The following is an 11,447-nucleotide window of genomic DNA, read 5'->3' on the forward strand; positions in this document are numbered from 1 at the left end:
CTTTGATCCCTTCAGCCTGTAAGCCACCGTAGTCTTCCAGCTTGACAGAGGAGACCGGGAGCCTTTCGTCCTTTATGCAGCTCTACAGCGTAGGATGCAATTGGGTGCAGGAGAAGTCCAATAAATCAAGCAATCCGGTTCCTCTTCTCCCGTCTAGAGTTCTGCATGTGATGCATCTTCTTTAAGGACGTCCTGAGAGTTATACACCTGATACAAGATGGCAGACAAGGACAGTGTGGAAAAATACCTGGAGAATAACCCACAGTTTGCAAAAGAGTATTTTGATAAGAAGATCCGGCCCGAAGCCATCGCCGCAGCTTTTACGGAGAATCTCGAGATCAAAGAGCCGTCCTCCTACAAAGATGTCTCCTTGGTCCAGGAGGCTGCTATCATATTTGATCTGGTCAAGGAATTGCAGGGTGAAATCGTCATGGAGAAGAGCATGCACAAGGTCCTCCAGAGAATATGTCTGCTGGTGAACGCAGATCGGTGCAGCTACTTTATATCTCGAGCTAGGAACGGAATCCCCGAGCTGGCCACATGTCTTTTTGATGTTACTGCTACCTCCACGTACGAGAGCAATTTGGTCAACCCCTTTTCTGAAATCGTGTTCCCTACTGACATCGGCATAGTCGGGCAAATAGCCACGAACAAAAAAGGAGTTAGCATACCTGATGTGAAGCAGGTGAGCGCATGATACCGAACATTTAAATAAAAAATTATAATGTGTTCCTTTGGCTAACTGATAATGATTTTTTTTGTATTCGGCCAAACAGAGACACACCACTTTGTATGTTGTATCCTAAAAAATTCAGAAAAACCTGTGAAATGAGCTTTGTACTGTTTAAGGCGCTGTTTTCCAGAATTATTTAAATGAAGCTAAATCCTTACTCACACACACACACACACACACACACACATGGATTTCAGTCATTATAAACGATAGCAAGTATCCTAGGAGGCAAATAGCTTGTGTCTTTTATCTCAGTGTGCCGAAGGAAATTAAAAAATTTTGGGTTTTGGAATGAGAGGATTCTCTGTTTCCTTGGAAACAGTGTCATAATGATATGAAGTGTTGGCTCATATGTATTGATTAATGATTTTTTAGGAAGGCATTATTAATATTAATAAGGTATCATTTGTTTTGTTTTAGTTTACTCGTTTTACAGCATTACTTCATGGTGTGTTAACATTACATGGACAAAGCCAATTAGATTAAACTCTGTTTGGCCTGCAGCCAGCAAGAGAGCATAAATAGGTGCTAGATCTTAAGAGGCGTAAGCAGAAATTATTATTCCAATTTTTTTATTCAGTTATAGTTATGAGAATGTCATGGTGGATGAATGAATGAGGCCGATTAAAACTGTACGTTTTTTTCCTGCGTGTCATTAGGGTTACGATTTGTTTTTGCCTTTCATTCGGCTCATTTGTTGATACCTCCTAGCTCCCAAATTTCCACCAAACTGTAGTTTGCATTCATTAAGATAATTATTCATAAAAGACTGCAGTGTTCCAGAAGTTAAAAATTCATTTTCTCTCATTATTTATTCCTCCATTTAATTAGTTGTTCATTTATTGCAGTTTGACATGTGATGATCATGACCCCATCAGTTCATTTCAGTAAATGTTCTTCTGAATCTTTTCTCCCCTATTAACAAGAACCCCCGGTTCAGTGACTTTGTAGACAACCAGACAGGCTACACCACCAAAAACATGATGGCTGCTCCCATTTTGAGTGGAAAGGATCTGCTGGGAGTCATCATGGCGTTAAACAAAGTTGGAGCAACAGAATTCTCCAAAGCAGACGAATTAGTAAGTGGAAATAGTTCGGACGGTCAAATTAGCACCATATTATTTCATGTGTGTTCATTTGGCGTATACCGTTATCTGAAATATTAATCTATCTAGCATCTAGTGTGTATTGCTACAAGACTGACCAGTAACGAGTAACCGAGGGTCACACTAGTGTCACTAAGCAGCAGGTCCATCTGCAAACTAGACTACTAACTTGCAAGGAGATTAATAGAAGGTGTAACAATCCACCAAAATGATATTTGTTATAATAAAGCTGAAGATTCAGTTTCAGATGAAATATGTTCTAGAGTCATATATATTTCACATGGGAAGTGACCTCATCACTACACAAGCAGGCCTTTTATTAAAACACCATGAACTGGAAAGCAAACTTTCCCAAATTCCAGGCAGGCTGCTATGGAAATGGATTTAGGACATTGTCTTCAGGAATGCCACAATGTGCCCTTTCCTTTTAAATTGCTCATGTAATTTTGATTCGATTTCCACAATCTGTTAAAACCTATTCATATATATTTTGCTCTCTTCAAAGCTCTTCAACAAGTACCTAGACTTTGCCTCGGTCATAGCTCTTCAGCATTACAACAATTATATGTGGAACGTGGAATCCAGAAGAAGTCAGGTAACTCGTCAGCAGATGAAAGCTTTCCGTAAATTTGCCGTAATGTTTAAAGCCAACAGCGAGACCACACGGGTGTCGTTCTTCTCAGGTTCTTCTCTGGTCTGCCAGCAAAGTGTTCGAGGAGCTGACAGACATTGAGAGACAGTTTCACAAAGTTTTGTACACTGTCAGGACCTACCTGCAGTGTGAGAGGTATTCTGTCGGGCTACTGGATATGACCAAAGAGAAGGTATGACATTCATACAGGACCTGAGGACCTTTTTAGCGCATGTTCTCATGTTCTCATTCGTTCCTTATGTCGCTCCGGTTTTAGGAATTCTATGACGAGTGGCCGATTAAACTCGGAGACGTCGAACCGTACAAGGGGCCCAAGACACCTGATGGCAGGGTACGTGTCTTCTTTTTTCCGCTATTATTTTATTCTATTTAAAAATCTGGATTGATCTTGTTGTTTCGTTTCACAGGAAATCAACTTCTACAAAATCATTGATTATCTTTTAGAAGGGAAGGAAGAAATCAAAGTCATACCGTAAGTACTGTTTGTATTTTAGCAGAGCCGCTGTGTTCACTGTACGCTGCGCAGGATCACTAAGCTGTATTGTGCCTTGGTTTTAATTTCTTGATAGGGGACCGCCTGCAGATCACTGGGCCCTTGTTAGTGGACTCCCCAGCTACGTAGCTGAAAATGGCTTTGTAAGCTCTTTTCCTTATAAAATAATACCCTCATGCTGACACATAATACTTACTAAGCGTCTTAAAAGGGTTACCATATGGTCTATAAATGAGAGTCTCTAGATGTGAGATTCGCTGTGTATTTGTGTTTTGTAATTAATAAAAAGTGTGTTTGTTTGCCGTTTGCAGATTTGTAACATGATGAACGTTGCTGCTGATGAATATTTCACATTTCAGGTATGATACACAGAACACAGAACCCATGTTATTATAGAATATGTCGTGATTATACTGTTAACCTCAACTATAACATTTAAGGAATCTCAAAATAAAAACTATAAAAATGGGTGACAAATTAAAAGAAAAAAATTTATGTTATACTTTTGGGCCTATTTATTTATTTTTGCTAGCAAGGTTTGGGTTCAAGGATGTGCAAAGATCAGCTTTATCCTGCAATGAAATATTTCTATCCTGGACTCCGCCCCCTTTACCTCCTACACCGATGCTCATATTTATATAAGTTGCTCCTAGATACACAACTCTACTTAACTATATACAAAAAAAAAAGTATTTATAATCGCACTCTCTGGTGTCACCCAGATGGGGACGGCTTCCCTTTCAAGTCTGGTTCCTCTCAAGGTTCCTCCTCAGGTCATCTCAGGGAGTTTTTCCTTGCCACCTTTGCCTCAGGCTTGCTCATTAGGGATAAATATGAATTTGTCACTTTTATTCAGAATTTTTATATTTCCATACATTTGGGCAGAAAGTAGCGATAGTATCAGCAATATATTCAATTTTATTTGTAAAGTTATATATATATAACTTTGCCTATTATATACTGTATATCTGTCCCTATTATATATCCCTATTATATCGGAGCGCCGAAAGACCAAGTGATGGAACATGTCCTGTATATTAACAGGCACTCGTTGTGGCTCAAAACATTACAGACACACTTGACGTTGTTGTTTTTCATTTAATTTGTCACACAACAAAATATTAACATCAGTCCAGATTTTATTATATGCATCTGTGTCAGTGTCTCTCTGTTTATTCTGACCTCAGAAAACGGCGGTGGACGAAACGGGCTTCGTCATCAAGAACGTCTTGTCTCTTCCGATCGTCAACAAAAAAGAGGAAATCGTAGGTGTTGCCACTTTCTTCAACCGGAAAGATGGGAAGCCTTTCGAAGAGCAAGATGAGCAGATCACTGAGGTGAGACCATCACAACCATCACCGCTTGCTGGATAAGTTGTTGAGTTTGATTTCACAAGCTACTTCTCCCGCAGGCTCTCACACAATTTCTGGGCTGGTCCGTGCTCAACTGTGACACTTACGATAAGCTGAACAGAATGGAGTGGAGGAAAGAAATTGCACAGGAAATGGTTCTTTATCAAACAAGAGCAACCAACAGTGAGGTCCAGGAGATCTTGGTGAGTCCACTATACAGTGAGTTTATTTTCAGTACAGGCCATTATTTTATCCATCTTACGTTGTCTTGCAGAACACAAAGGAGAAGTTCGACAAAGAACCCGAGGAGTGTGATCAAAAAGAATTGTACAAACTTTTGGTAAGCCCTTTTTTTTAGTCTTTCCACAATGAGAATCCACTCGCTGGATATTTTGTTCAAGAGGTTTGCGTGATTCCCGACGGTGGGCTTTATGTTCTCGCACATGCTCATAAACAGAGGGCAAACATACCTGAAGCCAAGGATGTTGAGCTGCTGGAGTTCCACTTCAGTGACTTTCCCCTGTCTGAAGTCGACCTCATCAAGTGTGGCATCCGCTGCTTCTTCGAACTCGGTGTGGTGGAGAAGTTCAAAGTTCCTCCAGAGGTCAGACACATTATCATCTCATTTGCATTCTGTTGCAGTGAATAGACTTTATGCATAATTGGCCATTTATATTGTAATATTACATACACAGATATTAGATGTTTCTATCTAATTTAAAACAGCACTGACATATGCTCGATGTCCACTTTATTAGGAACGGCTGTACAATACATAATATTCACCAAGAAACAGCTTCGGTTAATGTTCACGTCAAATGGGAAAAAAATTGTGATTGATCTCTGTGACTTTACAAATGAAATGTTTCCACATGGGTTGAGTTTTTCAGAAACTGCTGATGGTCTCTAGAGTTTACACAAAAAACAAAAAACATCCAGGATTACTTTGAGCGACTTTTTTTTTCACTTAGTTTTACACTTTAACAGCTTGGTGAGAATCCCAGCATGAACAAAACATCAAACTGTGAGGTGGATAAGCTACAGGGGACCACATCAGGTTCTTGGCTGACAGGATTGGAACCTGATGAGGTCTTCTGATGTTGTAGGTCATCCACCTTAAGGTTTGATGTGTTATACATTCCATTCTGAGGTGCTTTTCTGCTCAGTACAGTTGTAAAGAATGTTTATTGAACATGGTATTTCCCTTTTCACCACCATTATGAGTAAACTGAAATGAGTTTCTGAAATACTCAAGGCATCTCGTACCAGCAATCACGCCACAGTTAAAGCCACAGAAATCACATTTTCCTCATTCTGATGTTTGACGTAAATGTGAACCAAATCTCCTGACCTGAATCTGCATCATTGTATGCACTGCAGGTCTACAGGTGTTCCTAGTAAAGTGGACAGTGGGGGTATATTCTACAATGATCAGTTAATAAATTTAAAGATCCTAAGGGGATTATATGTGCTGGTAATTTCATGTGATTGTTTAGTTTGCTGTTGTTATTTGTTGGTAAACTGCTGAACACGCCAGACTAGTCAGAATTTTGATATGACGTTAATCCGTAGAATGGTCAGAAGTCAGAAGTTCTAGTTTGCATCTCCTTGTGACTTTCACAAAACATACCTTAGGTTCTAACCAGATGGATGTACACAGTCAGGAAGGGTTACAGAGACATAACTTACCACAACTGGAGGCATGGCTTCAACGTGGGTCAGACCATGTTCTGTTTACTGCAGGTGAGTCGTTTCTACTCAGTTTCTAATTTAAAGATATTATAATCCTATCTATGTTTAGTACAGCCTGAGAGCTACTCAGTTCTTTATGGCATGGATTCCTCAAGGTGTTGGAAACGTTCCTCTGAGATTTTGGTTCAACATGTAATTGCAGCAGATTTGTCAGCTGCACAGTGATGCTAGGAATCTTCTGTTCAACCACATCCAAAAGGTCCTCAGGAATCAGATCTGGTGACTGAGGAGGCCACGGAAGTGCACTGTACCCAGGGCAGTGGTAGCTCAAGTGGTTAAGGCTCTGGGATGTTGAGTGGAGGTTCAGGGGTCAAGCCCCAGCACCACCAAGCTGCCACTGTAGAGACCCTAAGCAAGAACCGTAACCCTGAGCAAAGCCCTTAAGTTGGGATATGTGAAGATGTGCTGTGATGTGTATGTTACTATAATAATGCTTCACTCAGGTTTATAGCAACCATTTCAGAAGACTTTGTGACTTGCTGGAAGTAGTCCTTATATAGTGGCCTTTAAGGGAAAGATGCTCAAGAAACCACCAGCACCACCATCACCTTGAACTTTGCACAAATATGAGTTCATTCTGACCCTTAAATCTGCATGTCACAGAAGATCTGTCCACTTTCAGTCAGCCTAAGCCCACTATAGCCTCAGATTCCTGTTCCTGGCTGACAGGATTGGACCCTGGTGTGGTCCTCTTCTGTTGTAGCTTATTATCTGCTTAAAGGTTTGATGTGTTGTCCTGTTCTGAGATCCTTTTCTTCTCACCATTGTTTGTAAAAAAAAAAAAAAAAAAAAAGATTTGCCCTTCCTGTAAGGTCAAACCAGTACCTCCCTCTTTAACTAACGGAAATGTTTTTCACACCATTCTGTGAGACTCCAGTGTGTGAATCAGCAGTGTCTGAAATCCATCCACCACATGACTGACTGGATAATTACAAGAATGACCAGTTTTACAGAAGTTATGAGTAAGGTGTGTTATTGGCATGGGAATCATTCAGCTCTCGAAAGTGGAGTCAGTCACGTCATGTTGCATCAGTATATAACAGACGCTGACCTTGATCTCTTCAAACATGTAGCTTTCCCAGTGGGTACAAGTTCACAAGAGCATTCATAATGAGTACAGATCATCTGAGGAAGACAAAGACCTCTGGACATGATATATCTTTTGAATAAGCAAGTTTATTTATTTATTTGTTCCCCTTTTCCCCTTTACTCTGTCTGGTGTTAAATAGTGTGTTGTTACTTGACCTTTCCAAACAGACTGGAAAGCTGAGAAAATACTACTCAGACCTCGATGCCTTTGCGATGGTGGCGGCTGCTTTTTGCCATGATATTGACCACAGGGGTACCAACAATCTCTATCAGACAAAGTATGAATCTTTTAATCACAAATTTTGACCTGTCCTTGTTGCAGATTCATTTATAATAATCTCCATTTCCATTGCAGGAGTGCTTCACCTTTGGCCAAACTTCATGGATCCTCTATTTTGGAGAGGCATCATCTTGAATATAGCAAAACTCTTATGGCAGAAGAGGTTTGGAAACTTTCACCGTATATCTGCTATGTAGAATATACACCGCTCACAAAAAGTTAAGGATATTTGGCTTTTGGGTGAAATTTATGGAAAATGGAAAAAGTTCATGCTACAGTGATATTATATCATGAAAGTAGGGCATTTAAGTAGAAGCTGCAATGGTGATTTCCTCATCTCAAACAATTTATTGAGACAAAAGCCAACAACAGTGGTGGGTATACCACAACAAAAAATCTCAATGTCTCAATAATTTGTCATGTGCCCTTGACCATCAATTACAGCTTGACAACAATATCTCATGCTGTTCACGAGTCGACTTATTGTCTGCTGAGGCATGGCATTCCACTCTTCTTGAAGGGCGGCCCTCAGGTCATTGAGGTTCTGGGGTGCAGGGTTACGCGCCTCTACACGGCGACTCGGCTGATCCCATAGGTTTTCTATGGGATTCAGGTCTGGAGAAAGTGCAGGCCACTCCATTTGAGGTACCCCAGCCTCCAGCAGCCGTTCCCTAATGATGCGACCTCGATGAGCTGGAGCATTGTCGTCCATGAAGATGAAATTAGGCCTGTGTTGTTCATGCAGGGGCACAATGACTGGATTAATCATGTTATTCAGGTAGTATTGGCTTGTCACTGTACCATTCACAAGATGTAGGGCAGTTCTGTATTGAGTAGACACACCTGCCCAGACTGTAACACCACCACAACAGTGGCGGATGCATAGCGCTCTCCTTGACGTCTCCAACATGGTTGGCGGCCATCATTTCTGCTCAATGTGAATCGACTTTCATCAAAGAACAGCACTGAGGCCCACTGGTCCCTCGTCCAGCGTAAATGCTCCCTGGCCCGATGCCTGTGCCTGGTGGTGTGGTCAGGTACTCTTGCAGGTCGTCTAGCACGCAGACCACGCTGATGTAAACGGTTTCGAAGAGGTACTGTTGATCAATTGTTAGGTGTGGTCTTGGTCTCATGATGTCAAAATGTGAACAGCATGATGAAGAGGATAAATAACAATTCTAACTGAACCAGAAAATTTATTGGTCGATTCATGGATCAAACACCAGTTGTGAATTTTGCCGTTAAGCACCTTGTTAGAGAACAGCAAGCTATGCAAAAAGTACTGAAACACTGAACAGTTGGACATGTGCATTCAAAAGTGTAGAGAAGGTCAAATTAAGTTCACCTGTAAAGGTTATAGTGCATTTTAGGTGCATCCTGAAATTTCACCCGAAAGCCGAATATCCTTGTGAGTAGTGTATGTCCGGTTTGCAAACACCTGACCATCACGTCCATGCGATGTGCTTGTTGGACATCCGAGTCCAGTTCCAAGCGATTTAGTCGCCTCTTTGCTGTTATAATAACCTGCTGGTGTTCCATTAGATTTTTTTGAGAATTTGTGAGGTCATGGATCAGTGCAGGACACTCAAGTTCTTCCACTCCAACCTTCATCTTCATGGACCATACTTTATGAACAGGACCATTTTCATGCTCATGTTTGAGTCCCAATGTTCCAGTGACTGCATACAATGATTCCAATTTTATGGTGATAATTTGGTGACAAACCATATATGGTTGTGATGATCCGTTGTCCAGAGTGTATACATGTATGTAGACATGTATGTGTGTAGACATGTATGTGTGTGTGGTCCATCTCATGATCCGTTTTCTTCTCTTTCGCCCGCAGAACCTAAACATTTTTCAGAGCCTACAGAAACGGCAGTTTGAAACAGTACAGCATTTACACGATGTCTGCATTATTGCCACAGATCTGGCTTTGTACTTCAAGTAGGTCTTGCTCCAATTCTTCTCCTTCTCATCAATCTGTCCTAAAAAACACTGATTTTTCGGATGTTTCTATACCTCACAGAAAAAGAACAATGTTCCAGAAGATTGTTGATGCCACAGAACCGATGACAGACGAGAAGGAAGCCATTAATTATGTAGCCAATAATCCCATAAGGAAAGAGATCATCATGTAAATAATATTACGGGGTATTTATGAAATATTGGTAAAATATCAGGTTTTATTTTTTGACACACAGTAATAATTTTGTTCTTTCTGGCTGAATGTAAGGGCGATGATGATGACTGGCTGTGATCTGTCTGCCATCACAAAACCATGGGAGGTCCAAAGCAAGGTATAATAACTGAAGATTTACAAACCGGTGATGTATTTGATCTGTCAAGCAACTGTTTATTTTCTCTCGTAGGTGGCTCTGATGGTGGCTGCTGAATTCTGGGAGCAGGGAGACCTAGAGAGGAGTGTACTTGAGCAAGAACCTATTGTGAGCAATTGAAATTTTTAGCATGTATCCAAATATAATAAATCTTGAAAGCTCAAGAGTTGTGTCCAGCAGCCGATAAATGTTTGTTGGGAAATCTTTCCTTAGCCCATGATGGACAGGAAGAAGGCAGATGAGCTGCCCAAGATGCAGTGTGGCTTCATTGATTTTGTCTGCTCGTTCGTGTACAAGGTGAATTCACCTGTTTTTTGTTTTGTGAGATGTTCAGATCATGTCTAAGCTCTAGCTCCTAGCAGGCAAGATTCTAAACATGTGGAGAAACTGAACTCTTTTGCTCACATAGGAATTTTCAAGATTCCATAAGGAGATCAAGCCAATGTTTGATGGTCTGAACAACAACAGAGCCCACTGGAAAGAGCTGGCTGATGCATATCAAGCTAAACTAGATGCCATTGAGAATGAAAAGAAGAAACTGGAAGACAAAAAAGGTGTCTTTAAAGCCACTGATCAACATGCTTCACTTAGATGCAATTCATTTTTTAAACCCATCACATCATATACTGAACAGGCATAACATTATGACCACCGGCCTAATACTGAGTTGGTCACCCTTTTGCTGCCAAAACAGCCCTGATCTGTAGAGGCATGGACTCCACTAGATCCCTAAAGGTGTGCTGTGGGATCTGGCACCAAGATGTTAGCAGCTGATCCTTTAAGTTGCAAGCCTCCATGGGCTTCAAAGACACTTACAGGTCTTAAAGGATACTTTCGATAGATACTGACCACTGCAGACCGGGAACACCCCACAAGAGCTGCAGTTTTGGAGATGGTCTGATCCAGTGGTCTAGCCATCACAACTGGGGCCTTCATCAAATTCGCTCAAATCCTTACACTTGTCCATTTTTCCTGCTTCTAACATCAACTTTGAGGACAAAATGTTCACTTGCTACCTAATATATCCCACCCACTAACAGGTGCCATGATGAGGAGATACTCAGTGTTATTCGCTTCACCTCTCACTGCTCATAATGTTATACCTGATCGGTGACCCTATGACTTTAAAGACTTTAAAGATGTTCATGTGATGATAAGAGCATTTCATTCGTTTGCTTTAACCCTTACATTTTTCTTTCTCCAGCTGGACCAGAAGTTACTGAAGGAGGGAAGTCTAAAACATGCACCATATTTTAAAATGCACCACTGGACAAAGATCCTGACCAGTCAGTTCCATGTGACAGCAAGTGGAAGGTCTTTTTGGACCTCAGGATTGTTTTTTTCCCCCTTACTTTTAAAAAAAAAACACTAAATCTATTACAGATGAAAGGGCTGGTTCTGAAAACAGCTTCTGGCGTGGAAGGCATGTCTACACAGAACACCGGCCAAACCGGAACATAATGTACAGTCGTTTTCTGTTGTTTCTTTCACGTACCACTAGTTTTTAACTAAGATGGACTTTTCAGTAGCTACCACAAAGGCTGCAGTGTAGCGGCTTAAATTGTACCACGTGGAATTATTTCAGAAAAGAAATGCTGTCCATAATACTTGATTAGTAGGTCGATCATATTTATATATTAAATATATATTT

The 11,447-nt window shown here is 40.8% G+C and overlaps 1 protein-coding gene across 1 annotated transcript; it reads left to right on the plus strand.

Annotated features, from left to right (window-relative positions):
- Positions 1-61: 61 nt before the first annotated feature.
- pde6c (phosphodiesterase 6C, cGMP-specific, cone, alpha prime) lies at positions 62-11,443 on the plus strand. Its single transcript, XM_058405923.1, has 22 exons — positions 62-685; positions 1,660-1,812; positions 2,345-2,434; positions 2,523-2,663; positions 2,748-2,822; positions 2,899-2,963; positions 3,061-3,127; positions 3,296-3,343; positions 4,172-4,321; positions 4,396-4,539; positions 4,611-4,676; positions 4,794-4,940; positions 5,972-6,079; positions 7,346-7,455; positions 7,533-7,620; positions 9,304-9,404; positions 9,487-9,594; positions 9,694-9,757; positions 9,830-9,904; positions 10,010-10,093; positions 10,206-10,350; positions 11,001-11,443. Exons 1-22 carry the CDS (start codon positions 218-220, stop codon positions 11,051-11,053), a joined length of 2,550 nt encoding a protein of 849 aa, XP_058261906.1. The 5' UTR covers positions 62-217; the 3' UTR covers positions 11,054-11,443.
- The last annotated feature ends 4 nt before the right edge of the window (positions 11,444-11,447 follow it).

The sequence above is a fragment of the Hemibagrus wyckioides genome, linkage group LG13 (assembly GCF_019097595.1).
Source record: "Hemibagrus wyckioides isolate EC202008001 linkage group LG13, SWU_Hwy_1.0, whole genome shotgun sequence".
Classification (NCBI taxonomy): domain Eukaryota; kingdom Metazoa; phylum Chordata; class Actinopteri; order Siluriformes; family Bagridae; genus Hemibagrus; species Hemibagrus wyckioides.